This window comes from Prunus dulcis, chromosome 5 (assembly GCF_902201215.1).
Source record: "Prunus dulcis chromosome 5, ALMONDv2, whole genome shotgun sequence".
NCBI classification, from domain to species: domain Eukaryota; kingdom Viridiplantae; phylum Streptophyta; class Magnoliopsida; order Rosales; family Rosaceae; genus Prunus; species Prunus dulcis.
The window spans coordinates 9000743-9021280 of NC_047654.1; the positions used below are offsets into that span (position 1 = coordinate 9000743).

Here is a 20538-nt window from a genome sequence, read left to right on the forward strand (position 1 = left end):
CTATTTGTGGTAATTTCCATTTGTGGTAATTTCCATTTGTAGTAATTTCTATTTGTGGGAATTCCCATTTTTAGGAGTTTCTATTTGTGGTAGTTTCTATATTTGTATACTTTTTTTAAAACTTCCTTTGTAATATAATAGCGTGTTACTTGCCGACCTAGATTAACACCAATTGTATGATAAGTAGAAATGAAAAAACCATATTTTCTTTGAGGAAGTGGGCATTGTCTTCTCACTGTGGACAGGCTACTGAGGTCAAACTTGTTTGAATTGCTACAAATTTCTTCGTGCCTGTTTGTGTGGGTATATAAAAAGGGCCTACATGATATGACAATGACGAGATGTTTATTGTCCTCAAGCCTCAAGCCAACGAACAAGCGTATTTATATATAAAATATACATTTTGCCTCTTCACATAAAACGACTAGAGAGAAGACTCAACAAGATATATACTCTAATGCTTTTTTTTTTTTTGGTTTTTGGTTTGGTCTGAACTCTCATGGTATAATTTGCATGCGTGTAAGAAATTCGACTCTCCTCTAATTTAAACTATCATTTGTACTAAATATATATATAAAGAAATAAATAGTATGATCAGATATAAGATAAGTAGAAGATCCCTTTCCTTGGTGTCACACTTAACAAAACACACACATATATATATATATATATATAATTGTATGATTGTTTTAAGGACCACACAAAAACCAAGTGACGTGACACAAAGCATCCCAAGAATGGAACCAATAATGAATAGGATACTGCTTGCCTCTTTTTCAATAAAGAGGTACTTCTTCTTCATGCGAATCACAGTTTGACACATATATAAAAATAATTCATAAAAAATATAAATAAAAAACTTCTATATACATGTCACACTGTTATTGACATGAGTATAAAAGCTCCTAGTTATATGATAAGAATGATATTTTTCTAATGGATATGGATCTTCTGCCTTGAAGTTTTGAGCATTTCTCACCTGCCTTGCGAGAAAGCTTTACCTTTTAATCAATTGGGTGGTCCTAATCGATGGTTTCATATCAGCACATAAATTATTATTATTATTATTGGTCTTATACAAGTCAATATGTCGCTTACAAACTTGGATCCTCTGTCTCTCTGTAAAGGCACACTCCATTGGTTTGATCGCAAGCAACCATATATATATGGCCATAAAAAAATCTGTTGCAGAAAAGAGATACTCCATTCAATTCAAATCATAAACTCTAGTTTGTGCTATATCATCAAACTATTTTCTTACAATAATAACTAATAATAAAAACAATATTGAAGATGAAAACCCGCTGACCCCTTTTAATAATATGTATTGGGAAAGAGAGAGAGAGGAAAAAAATAAAATAAAGCAAACCACACCCCAGGACAGCTATTAATTGTACATGGGAAACGAAATATCACCGCAAATAGCTAATGAACTCTACGTTTTGAATATGTATATTAGTTAAATAAAGGATATTCAAGAATATATAATGCTTAATCAAAAGCTCCACAGACCACTTTCTCCTCCGTCTGAATTGCCCGAGGAGTCAGGATAATCAGGCGGTCTCGGCGGAGACAACAGCATTCCTTCTGCCATTTCGACCAACAAATTCGGCATCCCAAAAAGCTCTTCTTCGTCTATTCCCACAGATGACGCTAAACTGGAACTATTCATCATCGTCCTCATGTCGTCCTCTTGCTTCTTCTGCCTCTCTCTGTGCTTCAGACTGTTATTGGCCTCTTCATTCCACTGTAGTGCAGCGGCGGCGGCGGCGGCACTGCGAATGTCCTCCGGTGACGTGGATGCTGGCACTGGATAAGAGGCAATGGAGCTCGGAAAGTTGAGAACAGCATCGCCCCGCTTGAGAGCGAGAGAGGCGACGTCATAGGCGGCCGCAGCCATCTCTGGGGTTGGGTAAGTCCCGAGCCATATCCGCCTAGTCTTACGTGGCTCACGGATTTCGGACACCCATTTTCCGCCTCGGCACCGGATTCCATGGTACCTAGAGTGCTTCCCGCAAGAGCTTGATGCCATGGTGGTGGGGAGTGGAGGGTGTTTTAGTAATTGAACAAGCTCCGGTGATGAAGAGAGGGAGAGGAGAATGTGGGATGGCTTGGTGTAAAAGGGTGTGGTTGAAGGAGGGGCCTGAGGAGGAAGAAAGGTCAAGGGGTGGGTATGGATATAGGTCAAATATATTTGGCGCAAGTGAGTATTTTAATTTTGGTCAGCCATGATATATATAGATATTTTCGTATATATAGTTAGGTAGGGATGTAATTGTTGAGGCTTGTGTGGATTATACGTGGAAAGAAGGAAGGTAAGATATTAATTGTTGAGGTTTGTTTTTATTATTATTTATATATATATTTTAAAAAAATTTCTCTAATTAATAAAAATAATAGTATATTAAATTTACACACACTATAATAATACTAATGCTAAGATTTCAAGACACAACCTTATAATTGAGGTTTTAGGAAAAGTGGAAGGGACCGCTCAAAAGTTGTGGCATGCACCCTGTGGCCACTTGAATTCTGTGGAAGCTTCAGGGTTTTTGACACTTTTAAAATAGTGGCAATTAAAAATGATACAATTTTGGAGAAAGTCTGTATGGCAATTGCAGTGTGTTTTAGTTCCTAAACCTCTCTCCACGGGCCTTCCTCAGTCTCCCACCACTTGATCATTCATAAACTCTACCCAAAAAAAACATGGTAAAAAGTTTTTATTTATTTATCAAAAACCAACTTCCCGATATAACCTTCAACAATATAATTAAAAGTAAAACATCAACGTGACAAAAGCATCACTAATAAATACTAGCCCACGTCACTACAAAGTATAATCTCAAACAAAACCCACAAAATTTAAATGAATCAAAATTCTAAAACAAATCATGAGCCTGAATGAATTATACTTCCTCCACTTGAAGAAGCGCTTCCGTCAAACCCACCAATGAATCTAGCCCTGAAGTAAATGTGAAACATGTGACAAGAATATGTCAATCAAACATCCATGACAAAAATATGTCAATCAAACATTCATGACAAAAAAAAAACAGGTCCCTGTCGTCTATTGTAGTAGTATTTAAAAAGATGAAGGAGATTAGAACTAGAATAAGTTGCTAAATTGTTCCCCCCTCCCCCTTTTTTTTTTAACTCACACACATAATATAGATGCTAAGACTCGAACTCAAAATCTTGCCTGAGGAAGTAAATACTTCATACCACTACACTAATGGATCCTTTGCAAATTGTTCCCTTTTTACTTTAGCTAAACATGGTTGTTTTTCCACTACTTAATGCTTTCGTATTAGTTAATCTTCAAGTAGTACTTTACAGTTGCTGTTTTGGACAATATTTTGTGAGCTACTGTATAATTATACAATGCACATCTTCTAAAGTTATCCAAACCCAACATCAACTATTTTCTTTGAAATCCCTCTCCCCTACTCTTTATCCGGCAAGTCTCTGTTGACAACATCGATCTCCCCCTCCGTCGGATTGATGGCAAGGGAGACGACTATTGACCTTGTTTAATGACCATAGCTTATAGATAAGTTGTTTAGTACTTTAAGTTGGAAGGATTGAGATGCGATCCCAGTTAAGTGATTTCTATTTTTGTGAATTTCCAATTGCAGTAATTTCTATTTGTAGGAATTTCCATTTGTGGCAATTTCTATTAGTAGGAATTTCCATTTGTGGTAATTTCTATTAGTAGGAATTTCCATTTGTAGGAAAGCCTTGAAGTTTTGAGCATTTCTCACCTGCCTTATGGGAAAGCTTTATCTTTTAATGAATTGGGTGGTCCTAATAGATCATTTCACATCATCAGCCCATAATTTCTTGTCTTATATAAGTCAAGTATGTCGCTTACAAACTTGCATCCTCTGTCTCTCTGTAAAGGCACACTCCATTGGTTTGATCGCAACCATATGTATGCCCAGAAAAAATCTGTTGCACAAAAGAGATACTCCATTCAATTCAAATCTCATTAAGAAAAAACAAATTTAAAAAAAAAAGAACAAAATTGCAGATGAAAAAGGACTCTAATAATTAATAATTAAGGCAAATATAACGGTAATAATTAATCAAAAGCTCCACAGACCACTTTCTCCTCCGTCTGAATTGCCCGATTCGGGATAATCAGGCGGTCTTGGCGGAGACAACAGCATTCCCTCTGCCATCTCGGCCAGCAAATTTGGCATCCCGAAAAGCTCTTCTTCGTACATTCCCACAGACGACGCCAAACTAGTACTATTCATCATCGTCTTCATGTCGTCCTCTTGCTTCTTCGGACTCTCCTTGAGCTCCAGGCTGTTATTGGCCTCCTCATTCGACTGTAGTGCAGCAGAAACAGCAGCTGCAGCAGCGGCAGCAGCTACGGCGGCACTGCGAATGTCCTCCGGTGACCTGGATGCTGGCACTGGATACAAGGCAATGGAGCTCGGAAAGTTTAGAACAGCATCACCGCCCTTGAGAGCTAGCGCGGCCACGTCATAGGCAGACGCTGCCATCTCCGGGGTTGGGTAGGTCCCGAGCCATATCCGCCTAGTCTTACGTGGCTCACGGATTTCGGACACCCATTTTCCGCCCCGGCACCGGATTCCATGGTACCTAGTGTGGTTACCGCAAGAGCTTGATGCCATGGTGGTGAGGAGGGGAGGGTGTTTTAATAAATGAACAAGTTCTGGTGGTGAAGAGAGGGAGAGGAGAATGTGGGATGACTTGGTGTAAAAGGGTGTGGCTGCTGAAGGAGGGCTGAGAAGGAAGGAAGGTCAAGGGGTGGGTTATATTTGGCGCAATGTCAGTGAGTATTTTGATTTTGGTCAGCCATGACATATATAGATATTTTCGTATATACACTTAGGTCGGGATGTAATTGTAGAGGGTTGTGGGGATTATATTGGGAAGGTAAGATATTAATTGGAAGACAGAGAGAGCGAGAGATAGAGAGGAGTGTTAAGTGTTATGGATGAGATTTTAGGAAAGGAGGAAGGGGACCCGCTCAAAAGTGGTAGCATGCACTCTGGCCACTTGAATTCTGTGGAAGCTTTTAGAGTTTTTCACACTTATACAAAAGTGGCAATTAAAAATGATACAATTTTGGAGAAGGTTTGTGTATGCCAAGTGTGGCAATTGTATCTGTTCGTATCCTTTAGTGGGAAACGTCCAACGGGCCTTCCTCAGTTTCCCACTTGAACATTCATAAGCTCTACCCAAAAAAGAAAAACAAAGCAATATGATAAACAGTTTTTTTTTTTTTTTTTTTTTTTTTTTTTTATCAAAGAGATACTTCATTAGATAATCTTTAACAAAGAAATTGATACATCAAATGATATCCAAATTACTAACTCAAGAGGAAACAAAACTAACACGCTAAAAAACAAAATAAAAGTTGACAAAAGCCGCACTAACAACTACTAGTCCACATCACTACAATTAAACATAATCTCAAATAAAGCTCACAAAACCCAAATTAGCCAAAATCCTAAAACAACCCATGAGCCTGAATGAAAACTGTCGCCACCAGTTGAAGAAGCGTCGTCGTCAATCCCACCATCGCATATAACCTTTAAGTGAATGTAAACTTGACAGATCTCAGAAAAATAGTTTACATTGATGTAACAGCACCCTTGTTAGGACATTTCCTATTAAGAGGGGCGATAATATATTAAATTCTCACACACAATACGGATGCTAGGACTTGAACCTAAGAACTTGCATGAGAGAGCAATTACTCCCAAACCACTAGATTAATGGGTCCTTTGCTCGATGTAACTGCACATAACAAGGAACAAATATACCAATCGAACAATCATTGGGTAGAGTGAAAAAAACTCCTTCAAATGCGAGGTAAAACAAAATTTAAAGAAGATTAGAAGTTTTAGAGAGAGCGTTTTGGGAGAAGGATGATTTGATTGAGGAATTGACCTAAAAGAATTTATGGGGAACTTCAATATGAGCATAACTCAAAATAAATCACCATAAGATGCTTCTGATTCAAAACGTCCTAAGGAACTTATTTACTAACCCAAACGAAAAAAGAAGATAGCAGAGTGGAGGAGAGGCAGTGACTCTTCTTCTTCCTCCTCTCTTTATTGAGTTTTTTCTTTGGCACTGAGAGAGAAAAGAATGCGAATAGGGTTTTTTTTTTTCTTAACACGATAAAAAGTTGATGTATGAGTGTTAAATAATACCTTGAAATCAAATACTATAAGATGCATTCATTCTAAGTTTTATGGGATTAATTCCTCTGTGGAATTTTGGTTGTGGAAGACATTTTTGTCATCCACTAGCTAGTTTGTCTTGGTTTACTTGATTTGATTTTTCATGCAAATTATTTTGCAATCCATATTATTATGGAATTGTAGTTATATATATCAGGTTATTGCGATGTTGAATCGGTAATGGCCAGAGGAGGCAGGAAGGGGTCCGAAAGAACTTTGGAAGCATTGAAATTCCAAACACCAACCAAAGGACAAGTAATTTGACATGATTAAACACAGAGCTTTTCTGTTTATTAGGATCTAGCTAGCTCTAGCATCACAATTCTGATAATAAGCAATTAGAAGCAGCTGCTAAAATGAAGATTTTGATGTTTACTCAAATATAATCTGTTGGTGATTACTCAACACTATATGTTGGCTATGCATATGGCTCCCGGCACGCTGGGGCCTGTGTGTCCCTGAAATGATTTTGTACCTAAATTGAGCCACTTTCCTTTAATGGAATCCTCAATTGAAAATGTCCTTCTAGTTAAAAGCATTATAATATTACCGGGACATGATGGATCTTTCTGTCCTTTTATTGGGTATTGTTTATACCATATCTTTAACTTTAACCATGGTTTTGGTCACATATTGTTGGAAATCATGTTTTTAAGCTTTAACTCTGTTTTCAAACCACAAATTTAAGGAAACCCGAAACTTTCAAACTCAAACCCTAGTAAACTTTAAATAATATGTAAAAAAGGAAGAAGAGAGGAAAGGAAGAGAAAGAATGAAAGATGTATGACAAAGATTTTCATAAAAACTAAAGATGAATTTGTGCGTAACATGGATGTAAGGACGATATATATTTGTAATGAGTTCGATATATATTTGTAATGAGTTCGATATCTAATTGTGACCAATTTCATTGTAACGACGTAACTTTTTTGTGAGTGAGTTGGCCCATTTAAAAGTATATTTAAAATAGTGTTGCTAAACGAACCCTAAAATTAACTGAGTACACCATATTACCAAAGTATTTATTGAATTACTAATTTACCCCAATATAAAATGACCAAAAAAGATATATAGAATTGTGAAACAAATATAATTTTAATAAGACTCACCATATTCAACCCTAATCAAACATAGAGAAGTTTTCATATAATTTTAGAGGCCTTTGATACTTCAAACATAACAAGTCTACTCCCACAACAACTTACAAAATTAAGGATTTTGATGCGAATTTAAAATTTGAAAAGAGGGAACGAATTCATGTAAAAAGAGAAACTTGGCTCATGATTGGGATTAAGGTGTTCTATGATAGTGTAATAGGGTGTACCATGGGTATTTTGGTGGTTAAATAGGGTGTACTTAGTTAATTTTATATTTTGATTAAAATATTTCGATGTACTCAGTTAATTTTAGAGTTCGTTTAACAGCACTCTATTTAAAGCTATCATGTCGTTTATAAAAATAAATAATAAAAATTAAACATGCTGTATTAGGATTTCTAGCTTCAACTTTGAATAATTATATGATTAATATTTAATTGATTCATACTATCTTTAGCATTTGCTGTTAAACTGTAGCATCCAAAAACTTAGGAATATAGAATGATGGCTGACTGCGAATATAATCACATGCATCTTATAAATAAATAAAAAATACAGAGAAAAAAGGATGGCCACATGCAAGAAAACCTTTTAATGATCATTTTATTTTTCTACCTATGTCGATGATGTGACGAGTTTAAAGATATACTCTTTCTTTTTGGTGCATTTATATACTGATTTCGTTTCTTAGTGCAATTTTCTTTTTGCTAGAGAATGAGAGCTAGGATCGTGCCATGTGTCAATAGATTAGATGTGTTAGTAGCTGTGAACTTTTAATCACGAGTCTAACAGAATTGAAGACCTTTCCTCTTATTTAAATACCCTTCTCTCTCTCTCTCTCTCTCTCTCTCTCTCTCTCTCTTATTCTTTCTTGTGTTGAACTAGGTTAACACCTTAGAGTCTAACTCTTTTCATACATGTCTCTTTCCATCCAATTTGTATGGATATGGTGGCACAAACTTTACCTTAATTTACTTTGTTCTTTCTTCAGATTTTTCTCTTTGGATTGAAAAAGCTACATATGGGCTCTCTTTGAAATGATATTTTTGTTAACCGTCGTAGCACTTGAGCTTTGAGTCCTAATTGGAAGTTTGTAGTGTATATTTCTTTGTAGAGGCTTACACTGCATAATATATATTTTCCTGTTCTCCAACTTGATCCTCTTTCTCAAGGATCCCAGGTGAGAGGGAACCCTAGGAGAGCCTTCGACTTTAACTACTGTCTATATACGATCCATATTAGATCAAACCAACTGTCTATTCTATTTCCTTTATATTCTTGACAATCCATTTTTCTTTCAGTAGTCTTTCAGTGTCATGTTTTAGTCATTTTTACCATTATTTAGAAAAAGTGAACCACCAATTCAAGTACTGCTTCAACAATTAGACATCCACCCTATAATCACAACTACCAAATTACAATTAATTACGGGGGATAAGATAAAAACTTGACATAACTCTTTTTTCGTCTGCATTTCTTTTTTTCTTTTGTGTGTATCATGGATAAGAATAAAAATTTGAACTAACCGTCGAAAGCGAAAGCAAAAAGAATCGTGAGGAAAAGAAGACTGGTTTGACTTGAGTTTAGTGTGCCAGGTGGCAGATGACTAAGTAAGGTACCAGTGAGAAATTGGCCGGTTTTGTTTTTGGATGCCTGCGTGGTGGGCCTTGTGGCTCCCACCCGAGCTCGTTGTTTTCTCCTTCTTTTTGTCTCGCTCGGAGGAAAGGAAACCCAGCCGCACCATCGATTCTGAAGCTTACAAGTTTCCTATTCGGAAAATTTTAGTATTGCCCTTTATCGACTTTTAATTAGGTTTTGAGCCTCTTAATTTTTTACGCTGTGCAACTTTGATCCCTACTATCAAATTTGTCAACTTTTTTATTTTTTATTTTATCGAATTAAATGTTATTTACGTTGTGTGCACGCAAGCGGAAAAAACAAATCGTTAATGTGACAAATTTGACAGTTGTCATGTGATTGAATGGTTTACATTTCAAAAGATTAAGAAGACTTAAAATCAAATTGAAAGATAAGCGGTCAAATCAAAGGAAAAAAATCATCTAAATTGTTCCCTTTTTACTTTAGCAAACATGCTTAATGCTTTTGTAATTTATTTTTTTGGGGCTAATAATGCTTTTGTATTACATACAGTTGCTGTTTTGGGATTTAATAGTAATGAACAAGTTTTAAAGTTATCCAAACCCAAAATTAAGGGTGAAATGGAGATTTCAAAATAAATTTTTTGATTTTGGGTATCGATATTCAAAGATTTGGGTCCTAATAAAGTGTTCCAAATATAAACGTGACTGGTAGGAATTTTCAAATAAACAAGTAATTGAATGAAAAACATTCCAAGCTTCAATTTGTTTTAATTGTAATGCACACTTGAAAGAATTTTAAATACTCCATCCGGATACATTAATGGGCTTTAGGGCTGAATAGTCCCACTGTCTCCTCCAGACGTCATGGGCTGAATAGGTCAAGGAAGCCCATTCTTATATTGCCAAAAATAACAAAAAGAGCCCATAGAAAAAAGATTGTAGGCAACCTAAAGTTGGCCATATCTCTTGCCGAGTCATTGTATAGCGATGGATTTATATATGGTATTTAAGTGAGGTTATATCCCTAATCGTTAGATCAGACTAACCAATTTAATCATACCACAAATTAATTTGATCCAACAATTAAGAGATAGGGCCTCACTTAAAGGCCATATATAAGGCCCTCACTATAGAATTGTTGTTCTCTTGCTACTCTTGCATACTTGTATACTACATTTTTTCTCTCTTACTAAAAAATTGTTAATTATTTTATCAATGCAATGATGTGACCTAAATTGAGAAAGAAAAATTGGGATGTGAAGCGTATTCCTTTCATAACTCTCAATTCTCAACCTTATTGACTTACAACCTAGAACCCCAAAACACTCTTACTATAAAATTTCTTATTTGTTATGTAAGAGAGTTGTAGCTCAAGTGATTAAGAATTACCCATACATCCGAGTCAAGGAACGAAATTCTATCCCCCTCTCCAACTCTCTCCTCCTCGCCCGCCTGCCCCCCCCCCCCCCCCCCCTCCCAAATTCCCCCTTCCCAATATCACTTGTATTAAAATAAAATTAAAAAAAAAAAAGAAAAATCCTCATTGTTTTTTGGTTTTTTTTTTGGGGTTGAAAAAGAAAGATCAGATACAAGGCTCAAAATAGGCAAGACCCAACAAGGACAAAATACAAAAAATGGCCCAAAACAAAACAATGCCCCCTTTCACGTAGGCTTAAGACTCTACTCTCTAGCACAACCAAATGTCAGCTGTCCTCGTACGAACCTCAAAATACCAGAGGCCAATGCCATCGACTTTTCCATTATTGTTCTTGAGAAAATAGGTAAGTCGCTAGCCAGCTAGCTAAATCACACTAAAAATTTGAGAAATATTTGTTCGAAAAATTGCATAGTTATGCTTTGGATTGGACAGTCATTGAGTGTTATATTACTTGGTGCGATCAATGGCATCTTTTGCATTCTAATGCGAAGGAAGTTAGTCAAGGGTTCCAGTATCATTATATATATATTTTTTAGTACAAGCGATAATCTAATTACATAAGGAGGGACGAGAATTTCTCTCCCACACACTACCATACAAGGAAAAAACCACCTTAGTGCCTGCCATGGCCTTGGCCCCACAATTGTTCTATACATATTGGATTATATAGCTGCATCTCATATTTGGAAGAATAACATACCATATAACCATTGTAGTGGCCGTCCAATGCAATTACTGTTGGGTGGTTGGATGCAATTAATATAGAGCTAAGAAAGGAAAGTAACGCCATATTAGCTTATTAGTCCTCCAACAATACTCAAAATCAATGCCCTTTTTATAGTATATTATTTATTGTTGTAGGATTGAATTTTTCTTTTAAAAACTTTTGTTATGGTTTGGTCCCCCACATATACAATCTTAGTTTTGTCTCTACTGCCATAGTGCTATGACGGTTTAAATATAAGATCACTAGTCTGTAAGTTAATCTTCTTTTTTACTGGACTTGACCCCATTAATAGAGCACTAGTCTTCAAGTATCATAATTTGAAGGACGTGTTTGGTGTTTATGGAATTATATAGATGTGGAGAAAGTAATTTATGCATGGCATGACCTAATTAAGTGATGTATGAAAAAGATGCGCAATAATTAATAACCCACCAAGAGAAAAGAAAGAAGTGCAATAATAATGTTGAAGTTTTACTCTAAAACTATGTCCACCAAGACCATGAGGCCCCCCATTCTTTTGAAGCTAAAGAAGATAATCAAATTGAACAAATGAATGCTAATTCATGTCTAAAATCATGATAAGAACTAACAAATCAAAAGAAGATATAATGATTGTGATGATTTAGGAGGCGTCTTTTGTGGACTACTTTTGCTGAGTTTGAGGACCTCTCAGCGTTTTGTGATGGGGTGCCAATGATCCACGGACCCCAAAAACATAGATTTCGAGTTCTTTTTTAATTTTTTTAAAATTTTATTTTCTCAGATTATGAATGCTTCAAGGATGTGACTGTTTTTACCATGAAAGACTGTGAATCACATGGAAAGCTTGTTCCCCTAAACCCAGATGTTTGGGGAAACAAACTTTCTATTGTCATTTTCATGATCAAGTAAAATGTTTTCACTTTTCCTTTTACCCCCTTGGTTTTTGTTTTTCACCCAATTCGATCCGCCATCCAGATTGCCTTCCAGATTGTCCACTAATTATCATAACGAGATAAAGCATGTTCAGGTAGAGTTACGATCTTCTACTTGTTTCTTTTGTTATAATTTCAAGTTTATTTTGAATTTGATTATGCTTAAGCGTTCGGATTTAGATTTTAATATTTTGGAGTTTGTATTAGAAAAATAAAAATTCTGAAATATTAGAAATACAATGAACACCAAGTACAAAATCTGAATCCTAACCCAACTAACATCATGATTTAAGATGTACCCGTGGTCACTACGGAAAAGATTCCCTTTGTTGCCAGTTTTTTTTTCTTCTTAATATAATTATTCAAATGCTGTCGTTTTAATTGAATCAACATTTTTGGATTGTTTTCTTATGGTTGCTTATATTATATTGTAGTTTATAATCTTAGTGAGAAAATATATTTACGATAAGAATTTGACTCTCGTCTCTTTTGTTATAAACTTATAAGACTTGAGCCTCGTTTGGACAAAATACAAATATATTCCTTTTAGAACCCAAAACTGGAAAAGGCGCACTAGCTAGACCTAGTAGTAGTATACGTATGTGCTTCATATGGTTTGGTTCATACGAAAAGTTTGGCTGATAGAGAGAGAAAGCGATGCATCAACTACCCATAATTGTGTGGAGGAAGAAAAGTGTTGGGAGGCGATGTCGGCCATACTTGTCTTGTCTCCCACAGTCAAAGAACGTACACTTTTTTAGCTCATTCAAATATTTATTTATTATTATTATTATTATTATTTTTTGCATCTGAGAAAAGCCCACAAACATACTTCCCCCCCTGCGATTGTTTGTGAATGAATGAAAGGTACCCAACTACACCTTTTCCACACTGATCAATTGGCCCCCCCCACACACCACATCCTTTCAGATTTCAGTATTTTCATGGCCGACTTCCTACCAGGTTTTAATTTCCCTTTTTTCTCCCTCTTGAACAATATGTTTAAAGCTTTAAAAAATAAAAATAAAACCATGCAAAAGTGTATATAATTTATTCCAATGCATTATATGTTCAGTTGTTGGTTGGTTTTGATATGGAAAGATTGAGATATGGAAAAATTTAACATTAACTTTTAGTTTCTCTGTTGGAAAATTGTTAAAACGCGCATGTACGATTTCAAATTTTATAACCAAGAACTCTTCAAATACAGAATTTAGTAAGTGAAAAAGAAAATATCATGGAGGACACTTAGATTGCTTGGTAATTAAGATCTAGGACCATCCCCTCGTATGCCATAAATATGATGGTGATCTTTAGTGCCGCATTGTCTTCTGACTTGGCTTGGCTAGGTGTGAGCACATGCTGCTGAGGCCTGACCAAATTTACAATAGTTGCTTGCTACAAAATCACTTTGTGCTTTGTGCTTATTTGTGTGGGGCTTGTAGAAAAAGGGACCACTCCACCAGGTCCAGATTTGACAATTGACAAGAGATGTTTGTCTCCTTAAAGATGTGAAATCTTCATGTAGGCTCTCATGGGTGTGGTTACAGAATTGAAACTCAATCCTTCAATACTTGACACGTCAATACTAGTAATGAAAATGTTTTAAACAGAGAATTTAATAAAGGATCTCGAGCCATACATTTACTCATATTTCATAAAATTTGAATTATTCAATTAATTTAATATTTGTGAACATGCCACCTCAACCCCAATAAATTTGTTTCCTTTTTTAAAAAACTGACGCTGTTTAGTGTCTCTGACAGAAAAAATAAATAACAATCCCTTTGATAATAAATTCTCTAGTTTCAACTACCACTCTCTTGGTTCTTTCTTTGTGTGTGTTTTTTTGGGTATGAGTTCTTCCTCTGTATTTGTAATCTATTCTTCTCCATATACATATATATATATATATATTTTTTTTGGGGTCTTTTGGCTTCTTCTTCTACTTTATTTCAGAGCTTCGGCTTACAAAAGGAGCCAACCAAGACGTTATAGACTCATAATTGGTTCTAGGTTTTCAGAAAACTATGACGAGGAGGCAATACATCCAAATGTTTTGAACAACAAGTAGGCTCTCCTAGTCCATCATCCTCTCCTCCCAAGTTCAGGTGTCGTACCAAGGTGTGATGGATTGTTAATTTGAAATATTGTACTTTCTTCCTCTTTCTCACATACGTCTTTAATTCCGTCATCAAATGGGAAAGATTTATGTAAATGTTTTTAATTTTAATTTTAATTTATATTTCTTTGTTGACCACAATCAAAGTAAAATTGGTTTATGTATTAATTCATGAATAGTTCATTAATAGACAATTTATTCATGATTGGCCACTTGGAAAAGTCAAATACAATGAGGTAAGAATGATCTCAAAAATGCTGAAATTTATTTTCTTATGATTTGACAGATTCATTTTGGTAAGATCGGGTTATGTGGTTACTTTTAAGAAACGACGTCCCAACCATATATATATTCAAGTAGTTACTTTTTTCTTTACAAACTCTACTATTTTTTTTTCCCAACACATAACATGATGGTCGGTTTCAAGGATTGCGAGATGAACATGATCCTATATATTATATATATTTGTACTGGAGTGGTCAACCATTTTCTACTTTTTAGTTAACAACTAATGTTGCATATGAATTGGATCTGAAATTTGGGATAATAGCTGATGTTTCTACGACTAATTTTAGTGTGTTTATGGTCAGAGCGGTATTGTTTAAGAGTTTAGGGTTCTTTTAAGACCAAATGGTAGCACAATTCTAGAGATTTTTGTATGTCAATTTTATGAGAAAACATATATTTGTTGTATATAACCTCATTTCACAAGAGGAGGTCATGTGATTACACGTGAAAGGATGTTGTAAAACAAGGCTGTAATCAGTTGGATGCATGTAACTTTTTTTTCCTATTTCTTATACACATGATCGGATTGATAGATCAATCACGCATGTAGGTAAATTTTTGTTACAAATAAATATTGGTAGAAATGGTTGTATACAACTACTTACTAATTAGTGTAATAAGTGAAGTGAAGTGACTAATTAGTCTAATAAGTGAAGTGAAGTGACTAATAAGTAAACTTTTTTACACGTTTTGAAAAACCCTAGCCGCTAAAAGAGAGAGAGAGAGATTCAGATCCCCTGAATTCCGTTGGATCCTCAATGTTCTCCTGTTTTTAGTCAACCTATGTCGATTTACTATTTATTTGGCATATCTATTGTCTTAGATGTAGGCAGACTTTGGTTGTGTCTCATATTGCGAGGATACTCTTTGAGGTGCTGGGGATTGGTGATGGTAGATCCACTCCTCATTAGTGCATTGAGAACCTGGAGTAACTAGGTGGCGCTCTATGTCATGTTCCGGAGGATGATTAGCGGTGGTTGGTTTTTCTTTTGCAAATGTTGTTTTAATTTTTTTAGTTTTGGTTTAGTTTGTTCAATAAAGTTCAGAAACTCTATGAGTTGTTTGTGTAGTTTTTCTTTCACAATTCCAAAAATTTTATTTAGTTTGCTGGATTTCGTAGTCTCTTTTTAGGAGAGTCATGCCGGTTAGCGGCCGATTTTGTCTTTGGTGTAACTGGACTATGTTCGAGGAAACTATGACGGTAGATTGAGGTTTTAGAAAATTTATTTTTTGGGAGTGATTCTTGCCGTATCAATTTTAACTTTTTGACTAGCTCAAGTCTTGAGGAAGCTTTGTTCATCTAGCCGTATATTGAGATGACTCCCTTCACAATGTTTTTCCTTTGTACTTTTTTTGTTCGTTTGATCTATTAAACTTCTATTACTTTTTATAAAAATAAAATTAAAAATTGCACGATACTAACAAGGGAATTGACAAAAAATTGAGAGAGAGATGTTCATGGTGGAATAATTGCACTCCGACAATTGAACAGTGTAAAACTCTAATTAAAAAGAGAGACAATCTATCGTTACTCAAACCACATCTTTACTTTCAAATTTCAATCTTTCATCAAAGGATATTGACACTTTATGGGCTTATGGGACCCAATGAGTTTTGACTCATGATCTTTCATATTCCAAGAAGGTCGAAAAAATCCCTAAAGTTTATCTGTCTAGTGAATGATATGATTAGACAATGAGATTGAAGAAGAAGAATTATAAACAACAACAGAACATTATCTGTACGGTATGTATTTAATTACTATTTCCCAATTAATGAAAACTACGTGTGATTTTTGGTTGATTATTTATATGAAACCATAACCAATAAATTGACAAAAATAATAATAATAAAAGCACAATCTTAATAATACTAAAAATTCCCAGAAAAAAACATCAAACACCTGACAAAACTATTTTACATGCACTCATAATAATTAAGAAAAAGCAGGCACACCCAACCTTCTTGAAACTCAATTCACTGCCTCACTTTCAAAACTATCGTAAGTTCATAACAGATGTGCCCCTCTCTCTCTCTCTCTCTCTCTCTCTCTCTCTCTCTCTCTCTCTCGTTTGTTTCTTTCATCTTATAATAATCTAAATTTATTTCTTCGGGTACGTTTGCAAATTAATTGATTAACAAAAAGGATGAAGCTATCGTTACTTAATAGCTCCAAAGGAGACTTTCTCCACCGTCTGAGTTTCCCGGCGAGTCGTCATAATCCGAAGGCGGCGAGTCGTTCATTCGCGGTGGAGACACCAGCATTCCCTCTGCCATGTCCATCAGTAAATTCGGCATCCCAAAAAGCTCTTCCTCGTCCATGAAATCTCCCACAGAAGACGACGCCAAACTTATACTATTACTCACCGTCACATCTTCCTTATCATCCGTCTGCCTCTGTCCCGGGCTCTCTCCGGAGTCATCATTCTTTCGTAGTGTCGCCGCTGCAGCAGCTGCGGCACTACGAATATCTTGTGCCGAAGTGGATGCTGGCACTGGATATGTTCCAATGAAACCGGGAAAGTTGAGAACAACATCGGCACCTTTCAGAGCGAGTGCGGCCACATCATAGGCGGCCGCAGCCATTTCCGCAGTTGGGAAAGTGCCAAGCCATATTCTCTTGGTCTTGCGTGGCTCCCGGATTTCAGAAACCCATTTTCCGCCGCGGCACCGGATGCCGCGGTACGTGGGGTGCTTCCCGGAAGAGGTTGAGGCCATGGTGGTGGGCTTTGGTACTGTGTCAACGTCTAGTGCTCTTGTGGAGGGAGAGGGTGTTTCAGTAAGTTCACACGTATGGTGTTGAAGAGAGAGAAGAGAATATGGGGTGTGCGGAGGAAGAGGAGGAGGCTGAGGAGGAAGGGGTTGGTGTGTTGGGGGAGGAGGGTGAAAGTCAAGGGAGGCTACAGTTGGTGTGGATTGGTCTAATAATATTTGTCGCACGTTAGTTAGAGAATTTGGAGAATTTGGATTTGGGTCAGCCATGGTGTGTATATATATAGCTAGGTGTGTGCGTGTGGATATGTGTAAAGGTCGTGTGGGGATTTTAGCAGGAAGGTAAGATATTAATTCTCTGTCTGCGTATGATTATATATATGTGTGATTAGAAAGGTAAAAGCGTGGGGATTTCGTGGGAAGTTCTCTCTCAAAAGTCGTGGCATGCACTCAGTTGAGTCACAGGCTTTTAGAGTTTTTGAATATGACACTTTGTGTTGAGAGTACCATGGAAAGTTTAATGCTTTTGATTTTAGAAAGTTTTTTGTGTGCAAAATTGCTGTGTGTGCTTATTGGCGAGCACACGCATTTGCCCCAAGCTAGCAATTAGCTGTTCCGGATTTCTAAGTTTGGCTGATGGGGAAAGAATTGGAAGCATCCAAGATCAAGTCAACAAACAAGGATCCATTGATGACATGATTTAACTCAACATTGTGAGATTTGCCTAATATTAGGAGCCTTACTATTCTGAAATGCAATGAATTATTAGGTTGTTGCCCAATCAAGTGCACCACACAGAGATATTAGCATCTTGTTGGTGATAAAAAAATCTGAGCAATTTATAATAGCAGTTATTATCGCAGAAAAACTTGTATGAAACGGGAATAACACTATTTTACTATCCAAACTCATTATAAACTGTCATGTGAAAAAATTATCATACATAATATGTCGTGATTGATCAAAAATAACAAAATAGTACTATCCCGTTTCACACAAGTGTTTCTCCTACTATAGGCTGCATGTTCTCCTCGAAAATTCTTTTCAGCTTCCCAAATTTCTCTTGGGGTTCCATTTTCCGTCCTAGGATCACCAAAAAAACTATTCATGTTTCTTCACATATAGTTGTTCAGTCACATGTCGTTTTTGGTCATGGTGATTGTGGCTGACAATAAATAAATAAATCGCTTGGACGCTATTTGGCCAACAAGGTGCCCTCATCTTTACTCATGGTTCTCCCAGCACACTAGGACCCTGGCTGTCTCACACATGATTTTTGTACTTAAATTGGGCCACTTCCCTTTAATAGTATATCCTTAATCGAATTGGTCCTTTCGGGTAATAGCAAAATGATATTAGAGGGACATGAGTCTTTCCCTATAAAAACTGATATTTAAATTAGGTTTTTTTTGGTGGTTGATATTGATACTTCAAAATATATAGTGATTTTGTATTATTTTTATAGAGTTATTTATTCAAATGGTCTCTCAAGTAATTTAGTTTAGGGATCAAAATGCAACTTGAGTATAAATTTAAGGACCATTTGAGTAAATAACCTTATTTCTATCAATAAAACAAATAATTAAGGAAGAGATGAGTGATGAGTGTAAAGTGACTTTTTTTTTTTTTGTGATGAGTACAAATAATTAAGGTATCACACCCAGGGCCAGGGCAAACTTCAGACCTTTACCAGGAAGGACTTACGCAAAGGCCCCTACGCCCTGCACCCACCTATATGGATTTACAGAGGAATTTTACAGATTACCCACCAAACATAGGAGTGTTGGCAGCGGGACTCGAACACTAGAACAATTTTTTTTATTTTATATATATATAAATATTTAGTGATCAAATTCAACATGTTATAGCATGTAACCCTAAGGAACAAAGTTAACCTCTCTTGGCACTACTACAAATAAGCAAAAAGACGACGGTAAATCACCGTCGTGTATTGAGTTTTTCAGTGGTCGTGGAATCCACCGTCATCTTTTCCCTCATAAACCACGACGCTAAATCACCGTCGTTGTTAAAATATAAAACGTCATCAACAAATAAAAAACGACGCCTTTATTCTACAAAAAGAACGAAAAAAGCAGTCGGGGATGAGAATAGACGACAAACTCTCGAAAAAAACCGTCGTTAGAAAGGAAAAATATGACACATATTAACAGAACAAGGCCGCAAAATAGACATACAACGACGCAAATTAAAATAATACGCCGTTAAATATAATTTTCACGACAACAAAAAATATGACGCCTTTAAGAAAATTAGAAGACGACGTTATTGATTCCTACTACGTCGCATATATAAAAACAGCCGTCGTATAATACATTTTCCACTTCGATTTTTCTATAAAACATGACGTGGAAATAGTTGTCAGTGTCATTGTTTACGACGTATGTATTTATATATTAGACGTTGAAAAAAACAAACAACGTCGGTTACGAATATATGAGAGTCGTATTACAAAATTTATACGTCCTATTTTCAGAAACAACAACGACGATAAATTAGACGTTGTTAAATAAAACAACGTCGAAAACAAATAAAAACAGACGTGTTTAGTCTGCATAAGTTTTAAAAAATAGTCGAGGATGAGAATAGACGACCAACACAAACAAATCACCGTCGTTAAAAAGGAAAAATATGACATATTAGAAGAAAAAGGCCGCAAGATAGGCATACAACGACGATATTTAAAACATTACGCCGTTAAATATAATTTTCACGACGTTATTGAAAACTACTCTGTCTCTTATTGAAAACTACTACGCCTTTAAATACATGAGAAGACGACGTTATTGAAAACTACTACGTCTCTTATTTACAAAAGACCGTCGTGAAATAAGTTTTCCACTTCGATTGGTCTAAAAAAGATGACGTAGATATAGCTGTCTGTGTCATTATTTACGACGTATGTATTTATGTTGTTGACGTTGAAATGCTAAACAACGTCGGTGGCATTTATATAGTCGACGTTGTATTTATATGTATTCAGTACTCACGACGTACTTATTAATGTAGACGACGTTGAACTTCTAAACAACGTCAATATTTACGACGCATTTAATAAACCACGCCGGTTCTAAATTAATGTTCAGATATTTAATCTCATTTTTAGACGTCGGTATTATGGGATTGGAGTCGTGTTATTTTGGATTACATGGCTGTTCTTAATCCTTCCCCGACGTGATATCCTGGATAATTGCTTCACAATAGCGTCGTGGTTCTTCATTGTTACGTTGCTTTAAGACGTCGGTAAATATGCTGAATAAATGGTTAACCATAACGTCGTGTTTTATTTGAACAGACGTTGTTTTTTATGCAGAATATAATGATTTAATCTGGATCCAGTATTTTTTGCACTGATTGTTTTGTGGCCAAAACCTGTATAATGAAAGTGAAGAAATCA

General features: G+C 35.9%; 2 protein-coding genes across 2 annotated transcripts; both read right to left on the reverse strand.

The window, feature by feature from the left end:
* Nucleotides 1–1495: 1495 nt before the first annotated feature.
* On the reverse strand, nucleotides 1496–4643 carry LOC117628983. The gene is made up of 3 exons (XM_034361518.1): nucleotides 4103–4643; nucleotides 3872–3948; nucleotides 1496–2143 (listed from the first exon to the last, which is right to left on the reverse strand). Exons 1-3 carry the CDS (start codon nucleotides 4641–4643, stop codon nucleotides 1496–1498), a joined length of 1266 nt encoding a protein of 421 aa, XP_034217409.1.
* An 11612-nt stretch (nucleotides 4644–16255) lies between these two features.
* Nucleotides 16256–17448, reverse strand: LOC117627864 (ethylene-responsive transcription factor ERF027-like). The gene has a single exon (XM_034360131.1). The coding sequence runs from the start codon at nucleotides 17391–17393 to the stop codon at nucleotides 16575–16577; it is 819 nt and encodes a 272-aa protein (XP_034216022.1). The 5' UTR covers nucleotides 17394–17448; the 3' UTR covers nucleotides 16256–16574.
* Between the last annotated feature and the right edge of the window lie 3090 nt (nucleotides 17449–20538).